At 45.5% G+C, this 20,728-nt stretch overlaps 1 protein-coding gene across 2 annotated transcripts in view; it reads left to right on the top strand.

The window, feature by feature from the left end:
• Positions 1 to 40: 40 nt before the first annotated feature.
• SLC39A9 (solute carrier family 39 member 9) overlaps positions 41 to 20,728 on the top strand; it is a 51,357-nt gene continuing 30,669 nt past the window's right edge. Inside the window, exons 1-2 of one of the 2 annotated variants that reach the window (XM_055130201.1) lie at positions 41 to 224; positions 508 to 875. In XM_055130201.1, coding sequence (XP_054986176.1) covers positions 780 to 875 — 96 coding nt within the window. In that variant the 5' untranslated portion in view covers positions 41 to 224; positions 508 to 779. Of the gene's footprint in view, positions 876 to 20,728 lie in introns of both variants that reach the window. The other variant, XM_004612325.2, reaches the window with a different exon arrangement.

Genomic DNA, 20,728 nt, shown 5'->3' with positions numbered 1-20,728 from the left:
TTCTAACCCGGAAGTGTCCTTCTAACGGGGTCGACGGTGAGACAATCCGGAAGTGGCTGTAATGAAGAGGTGCCACTTGGCGGCCATGGCTTCTCTAGTATCCGTGGCTCAGAGTCAGGGCCGCGCGGGGTGGAGGAGTATGGGCAGCGCCGGGTCTAGAACAGAGACCGCTTCGTGTCAGCTTCGCTGCTGAACCCTTAAGACTCGTCGTTGGCGCGCTGCAGGTCGCTTTTCCCAGACTCGGAAGAGTTTGCAGAGACTGGTGGGCAGGTCCTAGTTCTGAAGGGGGCTCCCTGGCGGAGTTGGAGAAATAGGGGCGCCTGGAGAGCCAACACATTTTCTAGGGGGCTTCTCCTTTTCCTGCTGCTACCCAGGACTTTTGTTGTTGTTGTTGTTTGTTTTTTTGTGGCGGGGAGTGGGCCCGTGTGACACCCCGTTCCGAGGATTTAAGAAATCGCTCTTTGGCCTGTTTTCTCCATTGACTGTACCCATCTCTGTTAACCCCAGGGAATCCAGTGAGTGGCATTGGAAGTCCAGGGACTGGAACCTACGATCGCCGAAAGTTAACTCTGGTGCTAACTAACATCAGCCAAAAAGGGGTTGTTTGCAGCTACGTTCAAGAGAAAGGGCATCCGTGGACACGTCTTCGTGTGAAGACGAACTGGAAAGCTCACTTATTCTCTTGGAACCACTACACGTATTTAAAAAAAAAAAATTCCCAGCACCGTTGGAGGCTCTGAGAAGTTGTGGTCTGGTTTGGTGCATAAAGGCGGGCAAGAATGGAGGATTTCATCTCTATCAGTCTCCTGTCCCTGGCTATGTTGGTGGGCTGTTACGTGGCTGGAATCATCCCCTTGGCCGTTAATTTTTCGGAGGTAAGAAATTGTCAGTTTTCTGTCACTTGCCAAGATTGTTGCTGGGAAGTCGTAAGGTTTATAAAGGGAAACTGCTCAGTCGGTGATCAGAGCCAAAGGTCGTATTAAGAAAGACTTTAAAAGATGCATAACATTTAATCATAGAAATCAAGAAACATAGAATGATGAAACATTAATCATAGAAACTCTCAATACGAGTTCTGAACTTGGGGTGGATGGATCCACTGGACCCTCTGAAATAGCATGCAAAAACAGGACCTCGGTGCATTTTCATGGAAAGAGGGCCCATAACTTTCTTGGATTCCCAGAAGTTCAAAGGAGTCAAGGTTATAGGTTGCTATGAAGAAATGTAGATGGAGAATGTTATTTGACAACATGAGTCGATGTTGAATTATCTTTTGGGGAAGTCAAACATAGTTATATATAGTTATATGGGGAGAGGGGAATCAAACCCAGGTTACAAAGCAAGCATTCTCTATTAAGACGGAAATAAGAAAAATATCACATTCAGTAGATCTTATTTCCTTTAAAGGAACAGTGGCGTGGATAGTCAAAGAAGTTTCTAAATCTGCTTAGAAAATAAAAGTTTTGTTAATAGTTGTTGACATTTTGGTTGTTATTACCCCCCCTCATTTCCTTAGTGTTGTTGATGCCCTGATGGATGGGGTGCACATGTGCCTGGTGATGTTATTTGGGGTGAGGACAGGGGTGTCACACTAACATTAGCTCTCAGTGCTTGCACACTCATCTGTGACACTCATGGAGGTTTGCACTCCTCTTAAGAAGAGGTGCTGTACACTTGCTTGGCGGGGTGAGGGTGGGCTGTTCCACTCTTCAGTCCCAAGTGCTCACCCTCTGTTTGCAGTGCTTGGTGCCCAGCGCTACGCAGCGGACTGGGGTGATTGCACATCTTCAGTTGCTGGTGGGGGTGGAGGGGCGGTGTTGTCCACACCCTTTAGTGGTTCTTCTACTTACCTGGATGGAGGCCCTGGGAGTCAGCAGAGCTTCCAGGATCACCAGGCTTCCGGTGGGTTCCTTTGTTGACACGAGGCATTTGAACTGGTAACTTTGACCATATGCTTGCAAGGCAGGAGCCCTAAGCCACTACCCCTCCTCCGAGCCATATGTTCATTCATTACTTGAGCATTAACAGGAAAGAAAGAATGAAAGCAGCAATCTTGAAGTTGTGTAGAGATAGTCCAGGGGCTGGAGCAATAGCACAGCAGGTAGGGCATTAGTCTTGCACACAGCTGACCCGGGTTCAATTCCCGGCATCCCATATGGTCCCCGAGCACCGCCAGGAGTAATTCCTGAGTGCAGAGCCAAGAGTAACCCCTGAGCATTGTTGGGTGTGACCCCAAAAAGCAAAGAAATAATAATTAAAAAAAAAAAAGAGTTCATCCTTCTGTCCTTTCTTTCTTCTTTTTTCCCCCTTCCTTTCTTCCTTCTTTCCTTCCTTTCTTCTTTCCCTCCTTCCCTCCCTGAGGCCTTACTTTGGCTCTGCCTGCAGGCCTCAGGGGACTATATGTGGTGCTAGGAATTAAACCCAGATTACAAAGCAAGTCGAGCAAACCTGGTTACTGAGCATCAGACCCAGCCTACTGCAGTGCTCAGAACTAACTCCTGGTTCTGTGCTTGGGGATCACTCCTTGTTGTACTTAAGGGACCATATGAGGTGCATATGCTGCATGCAAGGCAGGCAGGTATCTTAACCCTGTATACTTCTGCCCCCAAAATGTCTGGAGATAAAGGAATTACTCCTGGCCGTGCTTGGGGGACCATATGGATTGCTGGCATGGGGATCAAACCTGGGTTGGCCCCATGCAAGATAAGTGTCCTACCCACTGTGCTATCTCGCCAGATACCACATTCTTTTTCTTGGTTCTGCTTGGTAACGTATACTTTTTTCCTTCATAATTTCCTAGAGAAAAAAATAGAAGATCAATCAACCATTAATCGTTGCCAACTTGTATTTAAAGATGAGTTGAAAAATCAGTGCTGTGGCAGGTGCCTGCTTGCCATATCTCAACATCAAGAGTATTAATATATGTGACATTGATTTCTGTCACTTTTACCAATGTTTCGGGACCTAAATTGATTTTCTTACAGCTTTCATTGCTTTTCCTTAGTCTCTACCTTCACATCTGAATGATTTATATATTCATTATAAATATATAAAGGGAAATCAAACACATTTATAAGTAACTGTGATAGTGATTGATAAATGATATAAATGACATAGTTACTTATAGTAATCCTTTGTTTTTCTTCAGCATATGAAAGAGGTAGGAACAGTCGTTGAACTTTTGAGGGTATTGTGGGAAGAGTGTGGGTCACACTGGCAGTGCTCAGTGGTTCCTATTCACAGCTCTGTCCGTGTTCAAGGGTCCATGCGGTGCCAATATCAAGCCAGGGTTGGCAGCATGCGAGGCAAGTAAGCATCTTAAACTCTAGGCAACGACTTCAGTCCCAGGGAATTAAATTGTAAAGGAGATCAAAGAATGCTTATCCAAATGTGGTTCACTCTGGAAAAGGAGTTGGACCATCTAGTTTAGTACTGACGAAGATATTAGCACCATTTGGGTAGGTGATTCAGTTGTGATTGAGCAGTTTTCTTTGACTCGAAATCAAAGTACTCATACGTAGGTGGAGAGCCAGCCACTTAACATTGATTTATACAAATTCTTGTTTCGCAGATGCTCTGATTGATGAGTAAAGTTAAATATAACCAGATGTCCAAAATGGGATTTTATATTGATTATCTGAGGATTGTTATTTACTTGAGCCTGTGTCCTCTTTGTCACAGCTGCTGACAAGTGTTCACAGTGTTTGCACTGGAGTACTGGGATAACGCTCCTTAGACTCTGGTAAATAACTCGATTTTGTTGGATTTTTATTACATAACAAGCCAGTATATTTGTAAAAATGAAATAATAGAAAGTAAAGTGGGGAGAGCACAAAAAGTAAAAGCCCAAATGCATGATTAGATTTAATGGACATGTATATCTTCTATAATTGCAATAATTATTGCTATAAAAATTTTTTGGTTTTGGGTCTCACCTGGCGATACGCGGGACTCACTCCTTGGCTCTGTGGTCTGGGATCACTCCTGGCAATAATTAGGAGACTTGTGGCGCTGGGGATGGAACCATGGAACCTGGGTAGCCTAGTGCAAGCCTTACCTGCTGTACTATCTGGCCTCCTTTTTGAAGGAACATAGGGTTAATTTTTTGTAGGTTTTCCGCAGTTTTATACTTTTGTTACAGATCAGTTTTAGGTAATGCCAAATTTTCCACTTGAAAACAGTATAAATTCACAGGTATGGGTGAAAGTAATATTACTTTTACTTCAGCAGGATTTAGGGTGATGAATACGTTGATTCAGAAAGATCTGAGATATGTAAACATGAAAAAGGGGCAGCGGCACTCTCTCTCTCCCGATGCCTGCTTCGGTAGTCTCACGCCGCTTCCCCCACTCACGGGAGGTCAATGGCGATGGGCAGGAGAAGGAAGGAAGGAACGAGGGCCAGGCTGGTTGGTCTCAGTTACAGTTTATTCCATTCCCATATCCATTCTCCTCTGATTCTCCTTCTGCTTCTCACTCCCCCATGCTACTTCATTCCTCTCCATCTCTCATCAATCTCCTTCTGCCTGTCTCATTCTCCTTCTCCTCCTGGCTTTGGCTCTGGAACCCCCAGCCCACTCTTACAGCCTAGTTAAATCCCCCCAGCATGAGGGGTTTGGGCTTGCACATAGGTGTGGTCACAATCGATAGGGTTAAAGTTCTTTCCCTCAGGGGATAATACTTCTAGGACAGATTCTCTTTCAGCAGGACGACCCGACCCACCCAAGGGCGGAATCCCATGGGTGTGTTTCTCCTCTCCTAATAAGCATTCAAAATATTAATCATTTTGTATAGACATATTAAGAGATACAGTAAGCTTATAGAATTGCTCTCTTGGGGTCATCTCTATCTCAGACTACTGGTGCCCAGGCCAGATTAGACTTTCCTATCCCTAGCAGGGTCCTAGTCTCGTCGTTACTTTTGGATCACGACAGCATGTGTCCATGATTAAGCTCTTAACTTATAGCTAACTATATAACTTAACTTATAGCTAACTATATAACTTATACTTATAGTTATATAGTTAGCTATATAACTTATAGTTAGCTATAAGTTAAGAGCTTATAGTTAAGAATTGTGGCACTATGGCCTGGCCCATATCGATGCCAGGGTAGCTCACAGCTTGCCCTGGGTCCCTTCAGTCCCTTTTCGGGACCCTGCTTTTGGGGTGCTAGGATCTAAGGGCATCTGAGGCTTAAGTTGAGAAAGCAGATGCCCGAGAGTGAATAATATTCGGAGCCAATTAATTCCCGTTACAAAAGCATAATATTAACTGTCTTCCTTTGTCCATACAAAAAGGACATTGCTTTAAGCTAAACTATTCAAAAGACATAAGGAGAGGAGAAAGGCAATATTTCACTCATACATATAAAATCATAGATTTCTGAGGAATCTGACCTTGCAAGTTAACAGAGTCTGGTTAGGGGGAAAAGGTGATAGACCGGTTGGGGAAGAGAGCATAGAGAGGATAAACGCAGTGGAATGGAAGTGCCTCAGGAGCACTGTGATAAACCTAAGCTTCCTGTGGCAAGGGGAACAGGACATACGAATGTTGTCCTAAAATGTTTAGAGCTATGTTCCAATAAGCACAGAGAACTGGAGGTGCTTCAGGAGCATTGTGATGGGTATTACCAGATATACCTAAACTCTTTGTGGCAAGGGAGAAAAGACAAACCAATGATATCCTACACTGAGACATAAGATAGGTTCAAAATCAGTGTCATTGCTTTTCACATTTTAAAAGTATTTTTATTTGAGGGGGAGACATACCCTGCAGTGTTCAAGGACTACCCCTAGCTTTGTGCTCAGAGTTGTCCTGGTAACATTTTGGGGGCACTCATGTGGTACTGAGAATGGATCCTGGACCTCCTGAATGTCAAGCGTGCACTACAGCCTGTGGCACCATCTCTCGGCCCCATCACTTCACAGCATTAAAAATACTATTTTTCAGCAAGCTAATTTATGTCTAGGTAGTGGGACATAGTACAGAGGTTAAGGTGATGCCTGGCATGCACCTGACCGAGTTCAATTTCTGGTACCATCTGGTCCCCTGAATAGCTGGTCTCCAACACCCTCTGGATCTTGGGGACCATATGGAGTCCTGGAGTTTGAATCTGGGTCAGCTGCATGTAAGGCAAGCACCCTTCCCACTATTATTGTTCCAGCCCCGGGAGCCAGTTTTTCATAGTGATCAACTCCTTCCCCACTCAAATCATAGAAATTTATCATCAGTTTGTTTAGCATCCGGAAGGTCTTGTTGGGGGGTTAACGTTTTATTTACCTAGAGTGTTCCACTTGGAGAAGCTAGGATTTTTCTTCCAACCTTTATGCTTTAATGTCTTAACATTTCGCTTTCTTTTCTTACACTTTTTTGGAAAATGTTGTTTTGTTGTTAAATTTTTTATTTTCTGTCTAATTAAAATAAGATTCATAATAAATATCTTTGGTGCTTTTAGGTACTACCAAACCAAAGGTTTGTTTCTAAATAACAAATATGTCAACATTTGTCAGCCTAGGGAGATAAGCTTAAAAGGTTGAGGTGCATGTGGGGGTCCTGGTTCTTGCCCTTACTTACCTCATAGACCTCTGCGCATCACCAGGTTTAGACCCCAAAACAAAACCAAGAACCCCACATTTGTTCACCATACTTTTTCTTCGCCAGCTTGCTCTTTTTGAAGCAAGTTTGATAAATTTGCTTCTTAAGGACTTTTGCATATTTAAGTTTTTATATTAAACTTCAGTATTAAAACTTTGACTCTCTTAAAGTAATGCTTTTGGTTTTATGCCTATTGGAGACTTCAAACATGAGCAAAGATTTTGTGAGATTAATTTTGTTTGATTGGTTAATTCTTGGGCCACTGCTGGTGGTGATCAGGACTTACCTCTGGCTCTGCACTCGGGACCATGTGGGTGCCAGGGATCCAACTGCATCGGCCAGATGCACTGCAAGCCCCCTACCCTCTGTGCTTCTCCCCTCCAGCACCTACAGAGTATTTTTTGTTTGGTTTTTGGGTCACATCTGACAGTGTTCAGGGTACTTTTGGCTCTGCACTCAGGAATCACTCCTGGCAGGCTCAGAGAACGATTATGGGATGCTGGGGATTGAATGTGGTCAGCCGCCTGCAAGGCAAGCACCCTACCCTCTATTGCTTCAGCCCCATGGACAAAGATTTTAATAAACACCTATCCAGAGGACATTTAGATGGCCAACAGGCAGGCATATAAAAAAAAGTTTAGCATCACTGATAATCAAAGAATGCAATGTAAGACTACGAACATGCCTGTGAAGATGGCTTGGGTTAATCTAAACCACTATAACAGGTGTTGAAAAGGGTCTGGAAAAAAGAAACCCCAGTGCCTGTTGATGGCATGTAAATTTGTAAAACCGTTTTGGAAACTGGGTGGAGTTTCCTTAAGATGCCCGAGATAAAACTACCCATGCTTCAACAGTCCCCTTTTGGTTATCTATCTGAACAGACAAAAACCTCACAGACGATTATATTCATTCCAATGTTTACAGTAGTATTTTTTTGTTTGTCTGATTTTGGTTGCCAGTGGGGGGTCACACCTGGCAGTGCTTAGAGCTAATTCCTGACTTTGTGCTCTGGGATCACTATTTACTTATTTTGTTTGTTTTTGGGGACACACCCAGTGATGCTCAGGTAACTCCTGGCTCTGCACTCAAGAATTCCTCCTGGCAGTGTCCAGAGGACCATATGGGATGCCAGGGATGGAACTTGGGTTGGCTGCATGCAAGGCAAGCACTCTACCTGCTGTGCTATCGCTCTGGCCCGGTATGTTCAGAGATCACTTTTGGTGGGGGTGCTCTCCACGCAATGTGGGAGATAAACTTGCTGACTTCTAAGCTGTCAGCACAAAGCCAAGGCCACCTTAAAGAGAAGAGGGGGAGGGCAGAGACAAGCTGGAGGCATATAAAAGAAGGGAAAGTTGGGTAGGAAAAGTCTTCGATGAAGTAACTAGCTTGTAGAGAAGGCATTTTACTTGCCCTCGAGCGCCCTTGGTGCTCTCTCAGTTCCCATGTATCTTTTGTCTATAGATCTAGCAGGCTAGTCTGTCAATTATCAATTTTTTGCCTCAGCTCCAAATTCACTCTTAATAGACTGTGAAAAAAAGATCTGGGCCCTTTTAATATTTTCTTTGCCAGTTGGCATAATGTTATCTTTTGCTAAGAGAGGGTAAATGGTAAGCGGAATTTCTCTTCCTTCTTACTCCTGCCAGGCTTGCTTAGCAGGCTTCTCTGTGGCTAGCTTGGTGGCCACCTTTCGGAGTGCGCGCATCTCCCCTGTGGCACCAGTGGTTGCTTCAGGCTCCAGCTAGTTCTCTCCAGTGCCCAGCTCCTTTTCCAGTCTCTGATCTGCTTTAGCTCTGAGCAGTCAGTAGTATCTCTGACCTTCACCTTGGCTGGTTTTGTGGAAGCTTCTCTCAAACGAGGCAGCTTTTCCCAATTCCTGAATGCCTGCGCAGATTTCCAGTGAGATTCACTATTTCGTCACCATCAAAACCTGGTATTGATACTGGTCCCTTGGGTGGCTTGTGAAACGATGGTAGTCACAGAAGTGGGGGGCCAGGGAGGTGGTATCACTTTAGCTAGAGCGCTAGGACCCTTCCTGCCTCAGTCTCCTGAAAGAGCTGGGATGGGGCGGGGTGGGGGTTTCCATACTGGTAAAGATTGCCGACTGCCATGAGCACCTGCATGGTGTCCATTGTGGGCCTGGTGTCCCATCAGCCCCGCAAGGGTGCCCCTGAGGTCCACCCCAACTTCAGTGCATGGGTTTGACCCCCAACACCCGACAAGAAGGAAGCTGCAGCCTAGGGCTGGCCTGAGGGATTGCCCTGTTGCAGAAGGAAAGTCAGTCCCCACCTCTACCCGGGATTCCCAAGTTTGTTGTCGTCTAGCCTCAATTTCAGGAGACAGAGTGAAGGAATATAGTTTCATCTAGAGAATGGGACGAGGGAGGAGTAGGAGAGAGTAATGTATCCTAGAGGGATCACGGGCTTCTCCCTAGGGGAAAGAATGAAGAATACCCCATAAAGGCAAAAGAAAGGAATTCTGAAATCCACCTTGAGATTGGGTGACCCCAGAATGCAGATGCCTGATCCTTGCCTTTGCAGAGCCGGTTTTGTAGAGTTTTCCTCAAACTGCCCTCCCCTTCCCCACCCCCCGCCCCCCAAAAAAACACCTCTGTGGCACTCCCTGTGCCTGTTGATGAGCTAGTCTAGAGAGAAGAGCTTTGAACTTTTAGTGGCTTCCTTTCAAATGCTTACCACAGTGTTTTGTTCCCCTCAGTTGAAGCTTTGCCTTCCTGTGAGAGTCCCCCCTCATTTGCTCTGTGTGTGTGTGTGTGTGTGTGTTGTGGGGGGGTTTTGTTTTCATGTTACTGTGATACTTTGGGGTTACTGACTACAACTTCTGTAGACCATATTTTGATTTTATTAATCCTCGGAAACCCATTGCCAGCGGCCCCCTACCTACCTGCCCTCTTCAATATTATGATTTATAATAAGAAATGTGTTTGTATATTTTTGGTTTTATTACTTCCTGAGAAAGTCATTGCTAGGGGACCCCTGTCTGCCTGCTTCAGTATTATGATTTATAATTGGAAATGTATATGTATATTTCTGGCACGGAGCTCCTGAAACCCTTATTTCCCAAGTAAGGAAAGCCTTAAAGGTGTCTTTCATTATGTGAAGGACTGAAACTTTGATCTGTGGAGTTCTGAAAGCCCCTGGGTAGGGAACGAACGGCTCCCCGCCTCAGGGCAGGGGACAGGTGCTGGAGACAGTCGCCTTGAGCTCATGGTTTAAAGTTGTCTGTGGAATGAAACTCCAGAAAACTCCAAAAGCTTAAGAGACGTGGCAACTGATCTCTTCCCATATACCTTGCCCTCTGTAGCTCTTCGACCTGGCCATTGTGAATTAAGACCCTACTATAGGAGTTGGAGTGAGGGTACAGGAGGTAGGGTTGCTTTGCACATAGCCAATCTGGGTTCGAGTCCCCGCACCACATACTGCCCCTGAGCACAGAACCCTCAGCACTACCAGGTATAGCTTAATTTTTTTTTAATCCTGTTATGATAACCAGTAATTGAATAAGCACAGGGTTTCTTTGAGTTCTGTGAGCTCTTCCAACAAGTTAATAAAGCCCAGGTGTGGGGGCCATAGAGCTTGCTGGCGCCTCAGAAAAACCAGGTGACCACCTGCACTTGGTAACGTGCAGCTGAGTGGAGGAGGCTGTCGGGGGCAGTGCTGCAGTGCTGACCTGAGCCCCTGGGATTGTGTGCTTTCTCGGGCAGAGAGGGGCAGAGTGGAGTTGCATTGCTTAGTGTGGCAGTTGTCCTCAACTGAGCCACAGCCATGGCCCTTCTGGCAGGATTTGGTCTCCGTCCTCTTGAGCCATTTTTGAGCACTCTCTCTGTCTGAGGGGAGCACCGCTCCTTAATCTGCTCACCTGAGATGTAACTTCTCCTCTCTAGTCTTTTTCATACTCCAGTTTCCTGCCATGGGTATTTATGGCAAGCCTTTCCTGTTCAGATCAATTTAGTTTCTCTTTCCTGACTGGACCCTGACTAATACAGGTAGGTGATGGGTCAGAGACGGAACTAACTACAGAAACTGAACAGTGCATCGGGCCTAAGATAAAGTAGTCCAAGTGACCTGATACATGGCAGTTGACCTTTAGCCTCGGCCTTGGGGGACCGGCGAGAGCTACTGTCAGCTGAAGGGCAGGTGCCACTTGCTAACGCACCTGCCTGCTCTTGCCACGTGTACCTACTTTTCAGAAGCTGGAAATCTGGAGTTTGTTTTGTATTTTTGTTTCTGGGCCACAACAGCGGCACTCAGGGAGTACTCCTGGCTCTGTGCTCAGGGATCACTCCTGGCAGGACTTGGGGGGCCCTATTGGGGGGTGGGGGTCAAACCAGGGTTACCAGCATGCAAGGGGAACACCTTATCCACTGTACTATTTCTCTGACCCTGGAAACCTGGGCTTTTTTTTAACTGTATATATAAAAGTTCTGAATTTTACATTTTGATGGCTAACGCATATATCATTCATTGTGTGGAACAAAATAAGTGCATTTTGTGAGTTGCTTTGCACCAGAATTCCTGGGTTTCTGATATTGGCTGGGAAAGTGGGGAGTGAGGGGGGTACTAACCCTAAGAGGATATGTGACTGGCCCAGCTCGGTCTCCCTGGGAAGTTTCTCAGGGTGCTGAGTGAGTGTGCGGTGGCAGAGTCGGCCATGAGCATCTTCGGGTGTGGCCACTAGCACCCCACGAGCCCCTCAAGGCAGCCAACACTTTAGGTCCATTTGATCTTCGTATCTCCTCGGGAACGGGTCCCTACCACTCAACTTCCTGGAAAGCCTGCACTCCTGATTAGAGCGAGGGCTTACTGCTTTGCAGGGAAGGAAAGTCCGTGCTCACCTCACCCAGGTTTCCTGAGGAGATGGATGGGGAAGTGAAAACAGTTTTACTTAGGGATTCCGAGGTGGGTGGGGAGAGAGAGGAACATTTTCCCCAAGAACTGGGGGCATCTCCAGAGGGAAGAGCCCTGAACAGCTTTTGGAACTGGGTTGTTTGGATGGACTCCAAATTGCCTTGGCCTGGAGTTCTCTGTAAATATGAGATACACAGAGTATTGTCATAGGGGAAGAGCTTCGAGTGTTGCAGATACTCTTGTTATGTTCTTCCAGAGCCTTTGTTTCTGCTCAGCTCCTCCTAGGGGGACGGGGGGCACGGGGGGCTGGCCTTCTAGGGAGCTTGAGTTCCTCAGTTAGGGCTTATCAGCCACTTTTCCTGTGTCCACAAAGAGGGTACAGCTTTCGCTGTTGGGGGCCTATTTTAGGATTGGTGACTCCATAACTTCTTTAATTCTTTAAGTCACATCTTGATTTTATTACTTCTGGGAAATTTTATTGCCAGTCCCTGCCCACCTCATCTGCCCGTCTGCTTCATTTCTGAGTTCTCTGAAAATGGGCCAACAGCAAATTAGGGGTGTGGGAAGCTAGAGAGAAAGTCAGGGAGTCAGAGCATTACGGTGGGGCGGGGGCTGGAAAACAGATTAGTACAAAACCTCACAGCGCAGTTGTTTTGAACAACTTAGTGAGGGGGAAAGTATCTCCATATTAACCTGAGGGCATTACATACTCTTAATTCAACCAGGGTACAAAGATTATTATTAATGATAATAGTTGCAGTGTCAACTAACATGCTAGGCTCTGTGTTGGTTTTTATAATAACCTTCAAAGGGAATAATTTTTGTCCTGTTTATAGATGAGGTAATTGAGCCTCAAAGTTTAGTAACTTCAAAGCCTCTATTTATACAGCCTCTAATTAAGTGAATATATTAAAAATAAAAGGCCTGGCTACATAGTAGAAACACTTTGTAGAAAATATAGGAAAAATGATGATATGCAAAAGGAAAATAAAATCATTTCTTGCCCCACTGTCCCAGTGAGAATCACCAGCATTTGTAAGGGGGCCAGGACCCTCCCGAGGACTCAGAAAAGCTGCTATTTGAGTTTTCTTCACTACCTGTTACTAGTACTTAGCAGATAGTGAAGTGGATAGTGGAATTGGGAAGTTTCTGCTGGACGCAGGTTTGTTAGTGAGAATATGGAGAGGGAGACGGGGTCCTCAGCTGGGGGTGACCCAGAAACCAGCTGAAGGCTGGAGAAAGGCTGTGTTGCTGGAATAGGAATTACTCTGTGGTGTTTCCTCTCTTCGGTGTTCTCATTTCTTTTTTAGCCTTTGAAGGGTAAGGAGCGTTCGAGTGGTGCTGGGTGCGGGGCCTGGCAGCTGGCTCCCTGGTGGTGCTGGAGGCCAGTAGGGCCCACCCGCCAGTGGTTGGTGGCTCCCAGGGCTATGCCTGGTAGGTGGTGTGAGGGTCAAACTCAGGGTCACATATATGCTAGGCATGCCCTCAGACCCCTTTGAGCTAACTGCCTGGGCCAGTGCAGAGAGCAGAGGTTCCAAGACTTATTTGTCTCTTTTCAGAAAAAAGAAAAACATTTTCAGCACTTATCTACAAATCTACCTTCTTTGAGCAAATAGAAGTGTCCCCGGTGGTATCCAAGGCTCCTTTTCACCCCTTGGATTTCCAGTCATCCCCATCTGCCCCCCCCCTCCCCTGCCCACACCCCGCACAAGGTGTGGTATTACTCGCTTTGGGAAACACAGGCATAAAGCTTTGACTAGATCAGTCTTCTTCTTTATTGAAGGGGTAGGTGAGGGGTGGGGGACATACAGTTTTGCTCAGGGCTTACTCCTGGCTCTGCACTCAGGGATCATGCCTGGAAGGGCTCAGGGGTACCATGGGTCAGCTCTATGCAAGGCAAGTGCACACTGCACTTTCTTTCCGGGCTCTAGATCTTTTTTACAAGAGATTCATCATTAATTTTGGTTGTTGTTGTTGTTGTTGTTGTTGTTTTTTAAGGGGTTCAGGGCTTACCTCCAGATCAGTGTTCAGCTAAAATAAGTATGGTGCAAAAAGAGTTAAAATACTTTTTGATGTTTTTTTTTTCTTTTAAATTATTGGCTTATAGGGGCCAGAGAGATAGTACAGCAGGTCAGGCACCTGCCTTGCACGTGTCCCCAACCTGGGTTCAGTCCCCAGCATTCCAGATGATTCCCATAGCGCACCAGGAATAATCCCTGAGTTCAGAGCCAAGAGTAAGCTCTGAGCATGGCCAAGTGTGGCCCAAAAATCCAAAAATAAATAAAATAATTAATTATTGACTTGTATTTATTTGACCGAGGTAAATAATGTGTTGGCAATATCAGTAAGGAAAGAAAAAAACATTTTAACTCTCTTGGTATCTGCCACAAGAATTCTGGTGTGCTGATAGTTCATGTCATTGAGTACCGCTGCTGCTTTTGTGAGTGTGTAGGCCTGGGTCTCTCAGTCTCCAGCCGTGACTCTGAAATAAACGGATGCAAATTGGTGACACTGCACACAGTTCCTGCCCCATTAGTGTGTTTTTCTGGTAGAAACCATTGTTTTGGGAACTCTCTTTACATCTTGAGCTACATTTGGAATTTGTAGTTTCATCATTTAAATATACCCTTTTAGTGATTTACGTAGCAGAATAGAGACCCTGTCAACATTATGTTGGTTTTGATAAACACCGTTTGGGGATCGACTACCAAATTTTGGAAAGTGTTTGAAAGAAGACATTGATATAGGAATGATACAGGAATCATTGTTGAACAGATTTAGTGTATTCCATTCAGACATTGGATTCATAGGTTTTGAAATTCATGTTTCTGCAAGTAGCAAAAATGTCACGTACTTGAAACAAATCAAGTGGAGTCTGAAGCAACTTAGAGTAAAATCCGAGGATCACGGAGATAGTGCAAGTGGTAGAGCATATGCCTAGTATGTGTGAGGCCTCGAGTTCAATCACGGAGTGCCACCAGGTATGGCCCCTGGGGCGTAAGTACCAAACCATTAGTCATGTGTCACTAGGCTGAGAATCACCAGGAGTGACCCAGCTGTTCCTGTCCCTTTTTCCAGTAGTACCAGGTATGAATTGTGTCAAAAACAAAACCACTTGGCAGTGATGTTGCTTGTGAACTACAGAATCTTTTCCCTAAATGTGTTGCTTCTGGGGCGAGGGAGATGACTCAGAGGAGTTCAAGATTATACTTTGTATGTGAGGTTCAATCCCTAGCGTTGACTGGTCCCCTGTGCTTAGGGCCAGGAGTGTCTCCCAAGCACCACTAGGTGTGTGCATGCCCCCTAGAATGTGTTGCTTCTATAATATTGGTCACCATGGAAAGGTTAGCAAACATTTGTGAAGCTGATAAAATTTATTTAGGAGAAATATTATTTGGGGGGGGGGGGTGGAGAAGGGGAGCATACCCAGCAAACTCAGGGCTTGTTCCTGCCCCTCTACTCGAGGACCATTCCTGGCAGGCTCAGGGGGCCATATCTGTTGCCGGGGATTGAATGCAGTTTGGCTGTGTGCAAGGCAAGGACCCCTCCCCCCTGCTGTACTATCACTCTAGTCCCAGGATGAATAATCTTTATATTACTTTACAAAAGGATTATTATAATGATGACTAAAGCAGATTTTGAACTCCTTTAAGAAAATTAATGTTGGGGCTAGAGAGATAATACAGTGAGTAAGGCGCTTGTCTGGCATGTGGCCAACCCAGACTCAATCCCTGTATCCCACATGATTCCTGAGTGCCACCGGGAATCATTCGTGAGGTCAAAGCTCAGAGCCTGAGCATCACCAGTGTGATACCCCGCCCCCCCCAAAGAAAACAAAGTCACTTAAGATATTTGTATTAATGAGATGAATAGCTTTACCTCACAATTACTATGATAAAATTTTATTATAGTTTTTGTTATGCATATTTGTATATTCCTTGAGCCAAATCATAAATCTCAAATTATTAACTATTCTCAGTACAGTGACAAAAGAATTATTTTAGGCCCTTTGCCTGGTGCCAGGTACTCTCAAGTGGTTCCCCTGCATTCATGGATCTGTAGATTTGGGGGCCTAGGACATGTCCAGTACTAAGTCTCCAGTACTCTGCATCATTCTTTCAATAAATATTTAAAGAGAGAGACTGGTGAGATAATACAAGGGAGATAGTACAAGGGTTAGAGTATTTGCTTTGCATCCTGCCAAACCTGGTTTGATCCCTGCCACTACATACATATGGTCACCTGAGTACATCAGGGAGGTCATTTCTGACCACAGAGCTAGGAATAGCCCCTTAGCACAGCCATGTCTGGCCCAAACTACATACCCCACAACAAAATTTTAGTGAGAATCTGGGTACAGGTGGATATTTAGCTTATTTGGTAAGTGAGTGTGCTTTATTTGGTTACAGTCCCTTAAACGTGTAGCCTGGTTTGCTCTGCAGAAATCCCAATTCCTGGCCTTCATCATCTTTTCTTCTCTCCTTTTCCTTTTTCCATCTTTGACCATTTCCTTGCTTTCTCATTTTCGTCCTTGATTTCATCTTCTGCTTCTCCTTTCTGTTAGATTTTTCATTTACTTTTACTCTGCTGGAAATGAAGTGCTGCAATGCATTCCTCCCTTACACAGTTTTCTTTCATCCCATTAAATGGTAAAATTATGAAACCAGACCCCTACAATGAAATGATTGACCCATTTTAATTCAGATCTACGCTTATTTGGGGAGAGGGTTCTCAGCAGTGTTAGGGGCGACCAGAGATAAACCCCGCTGTGCTCAGGATGCCATGAATGCCAGGGATTGAACCTGGGGCCTTGTGCGTGATAGCAATGCCTCCCGGCACTTTGAGCTATCTCCCAGGCCCCACCCCTATTTATTTAATTAGTTATTGGGATATAAGATAGTTTTATTTGTTTATTTAATTGAATCACCTGAGACACACAGTTCACTGTATCACTGTCATCATCTTATTCATCGATTTGCTCGAGGGGCGCATCAGTAATGTCTCCATTTGTCCCTGTCGTGTGCTAGTGTAGCCCGATGGTGTACTGGGGGCTCTTTCAGGATCAGGGGAATGTGGACCGTCATTGTTATTGTTTTTAGCATATTGAGTAAACCACGGGTAGCTTGCCAGGCTCTGCTGTGCAGGTGGGATACTCTCAGAAGCTTGCCCGGCTCTCCGAGAGTGACGGAGGCTCTTGGGGCAGCCTCTAATCGCTTTTACAGGTGTTCCCAGACTACTGAATGTAAGCTTTTGGTCGACTGGCATGTTATAATGACCTGCACACTGACAAACATGCACCTGCCTGCATCTCTGGACAGCACATGGGACATCTGCGGCCTCAGGTTGATCGCCTTGAGGTTGATGGAGTGCATCCGGAGGTTGTTGAGCAGCTGGCAGAGCAGGACCCTATCGAGGAGGGTCTGTGCCAGGTGTAACACCTGCGCCTAGTCCCAGGTCACCCGGTGGTTGGCTGACAGTACCCCACAGTGGATGAGCCACTGTGCGCACTGCTGCCACTGGTCTGACTGCGCTGCGACTCGGCCCAGCCAGGGCAGGTGGCGACGCAGTTTCTTCATGCCCCGCCAACACCATTCTGTCCGAATCTTGCAAAATAGCCGGCGATATCCATCAGAAATCACGCATAGAGTTCCAGCAGGGATCACGTGCAGCAAGTTGTTTAAGATTGGATTTCAGTCATAGGGTGTTCTAATACCCTTCCTGAAGTAAGATTGTTTTGTTTTGTTTTGTTTTTGCTTTTTGAATCACACTCAGCAATGCTTAGGGCTTACTCCTGGCTATGCCCTTGGGATTACTCCTGTAAGTGCTGGGGGACCATTTGAGATGCCGGGTCAGCTGTGTGAGGCAAACGCACTACCTGCTGTATGTACTATTGCTCTGGCCCAGTACGATAGTTTTTATTGAAACTTATTTAGAAAGATGTGGGGCGAGAGAAAGGATATATTCAAGAGATATTCAAGAGAACACACTGGAGCAGTAGTAGAGTTTTTGTCTTGCTGACTCAGGTTTAATCCCCAGAATTCCAGGAGGTCCCCTGAGCCTCTCTGGAGTGATCCCTGAGCATGGAGTGAGGAGTAAGCCTTAAGCACAGCTGGGTGTGGCCCAGAAACAGGGAGAGGAGGGGGAAGGAGGGAGAAAGGGGAGAGAATGAGCAAACATATAGGCTTCTCTAGAGTGGAAACGGGCAAGCAAAGAAACTGAGACAAGCAAGATCTGTGTTCAAGGGACAACACGGGTTCAAGGAGCAAGCTAGCTTCCACCCCTCTTTTTAATTTTTTGTTATATTCATGGATTTAAAAACAAAACAAATGGGCTGGGTGATGAAAACACTTATTCTTTGTCATCTATTACTCGTAATAGAGTTTTCTTTCCTTTGTTGTCTTCTCTATACTCTTAAGTTTGACTCAAGTGAGTGCTGTGAGTAGCAGTGCTGCGGTGAGTTTAGTGATTTAAAAGACAGGTGCAGGCTGGTGACATAGCTTAGCATGCTGGAGTGTACATCCAGGAGGCCTGGGTTCTGTTCCCAACCCTGCAGGCTCCCATGAGCACTGCCACGAGTGAGCCCTGAGCCCAGAGCCAGGGGTAGCTCTAAATACCACCGGGTATGACCTCAAAAAGGCCGAAGAAAAAAGCAGACTCTGGGATAGCCGCGTATTGAATATTAGTATGGTAACACTGGAGCCTGGAGAGATATCCCACCTGGCTTAGCACATGCTTTGCATGCAGTTGCCTCTGGTTCTGTGCCCAGCACCACATGGCTTCCGCAGTACCAGCAAGAGCAAGCTGGATAATAGCACTGGAGCACTAGCTGGTGTTGCCCCCAGACAAACAGTATCAGCAGTTACTTATGTCATTTCCACATTGCTTCCCACACTTTCGCCTGTGTCTTCATAAGACATGTTGAAATACTCTTTGCACAAGAAAAATTCGGGTCTGAGGGTTTTTTTTGGGGGGGGGGGCAGGGGCGGGTGGTTGGTCTTTTTTTGTTTGGTGTGGTTTAGTTTGGGGCCATACCCAGTTGTGATCAGGGCTTCTTTCTCTGTGCTCAGAGGTGGCTCCTGATGGGACTCGGGACCATAAGAGGACTTGAGCCTGGGAGAGCTGTGTAAGGCAGGTGCCCCACCCACTGTACTATCACTCTGGCCCATGAGTTTGTTAATTTAGACAGAAAGTCTTTTTCCTTTTAAGCCAGCACGTCACCCCTTGGCTGTATCCAGAATACTGAGGAGGGCATCAAGATCCTGCAGGGTTAAGGCGCTTGCCTTGCATGCAGCAGAGCCTGGTTTGATCCCTGCCTCTGCATAATGATTCCTTGAGAACCGCCAGGTTTGGCCCAACCACCCACCTACCCCCAGGGGGGCATAAAAGCAACCCCAGGTTATTGTTTTGAAGCAACTTGAGTCTGTCATGACTGTATGAGTTTGTCGATATACTAAGAATGACAGGATTCTCTCATTCTATGACAAACAATAGCTAATGCGGACATTGCAGATGTAGTTATAAAGAGGCCTGTTATTGTTTGACCTAGCCTTTCAACTAAGAATCTGTGTGCTGTATGTATGAGTCTGTGTGTGTGTTATGTAGCTCAGCATCATTCAGGAGGATATCAGGTCTGCTCCAGCTACTATTATATTTTGCTAACTTTGCACTGGAAACATAGTACATGATCTGCCATTAAAACCTTGAAACTTTTCTGTAAGCCACAGACATAATTACCCTTTTTTCATTTTTATGATCCTTTTATATACTCTGAAGATTCCAGGAAGCCACGTAGAGTACAGGCTGCTTTAAGATATTTTGAAGTATGATCTTTTATATCGCCCACTCAAGAAGATCAACGGGATGACAAGTGATACAAGTGAATCTTTTATATGGTGTATGTTAGGAGGCTCTTTCTCACAGGAATCTGGGCTAAAAGAAAGATGGGATTACATTAGATTAAAACCATAGAACAATTATTATTGATTATGACAGTGTTACAGATGAGTACTTATCTCCAGATATATTGACTTGCATATGTGAACTTCCTGTAACTTTCAGTGTCATCTTTTCACAAAAAAATTAGTTCAGGGCACTGGGGAGATCAACAGGATGGAGTGCAGCTTTGCATGCTGGAGACCCAGGTCTGATCCTTGGCACTGCTTTGTTCCCTGAACATTAAGCCCGGAGTAATCTGCCAGTTGTGGTCCCAAAATAAGACAAAACAAAGCAGTTATAAAAACAAACCAAGGGCCAGAGATAGCTTTACCAGTTGAGCTTATGCTTTGCATGTAGGAAGCTGGGAATGACCCACCAGCTCAGAGCCAGGAGTAACCCTAGAGTACCACATGGGGTGGCCTGAAAACAAACCGTAGGGGTTTTTTGTTTGTTTTTCTTTTTGGGTCACACCTGACGATGCTTAGGGGTTACTCCTGGCTCTGCACTCAGGAATTACCCCTTGGCGGTGCTCAGGGAACCATATGGGATACTGGGATTCGAACCAGGTGGCCACGTGCAAGTCAAACGCTCTACCTGCTGTGCTATCATCCAGCCCCCCCTTGTTTGTTTTTTTTTTTTAATTTTATTTATTTTTAATTAGAGAATCACTGTGAGGGTACAGTTACAGATTTATACACTTTTGTGCTTATACTTCCCTCATACAAAGTTCGGGAACCCATCCCTTCACCAGTGCCCATTCTCCACCACCCGTAAACCCAGCGTCCCTCCCACCCTCCCCAATCCCATCTCCCCCCCACCCCACCCTGCCACTGTGGCAAGGCATTCCCTTCTGTTCTCTCTCTCTAATTAGCTGTTGTGGTTTGCAATAAAGGTGTTCAGTAGCCCCCCCTTGTTTTTAAAAAAAAAATTTTGGGTCACACCCAGCAGTGCCCAGGGATTACTCTCGCTCTGCACTCAGAAATTATTCCTGGTGGTACTCAGCATATGGGATGCTGGAGATCAAACCTGGGTTGACCTTGTGCAAGGCAAATGCCCTACCCGCTATACTATTGCTCTGACCTCACCACAGGGCATTTATTGAACAGAAACTTTAAATTGTATGAGCAGTACATGTTTATTGCAGATTATAAATATTTTACAATTATGTTATGAATTTGCTATACTTAGAAATTACAGAGTAAGAAATATCTTAATGTACATTTGTTCCACTTGTGTTTTTGTTTTGTTTTGTTTTGTTTTTTTTGCATTTTGAGTCACACCTGGCAATATACAGGTGTGTACTCCTGGCGGTGCTCAGGGGACCATGTGGGATGCTG

This window comes from Sorex araneus, chromosome 3 (assembly GCF_027595985.1).
Source record: "Sorex araneus isolate mSorAra2 chromosome 3, mSorAra2.pri, whole genome shotgun sequence".
In the NCBI taxonomy this organism is placed as follows: Eukaryota; Metazoa; Chordata; class Mammalia; order Eulipotyphla; family Soricidae; genus Sorex; species Sorex araneus.
Note: the sequence above shows the minus strand (reverse complement) of the source record. Positions and strands in the feature narration are given on the sequence as shown.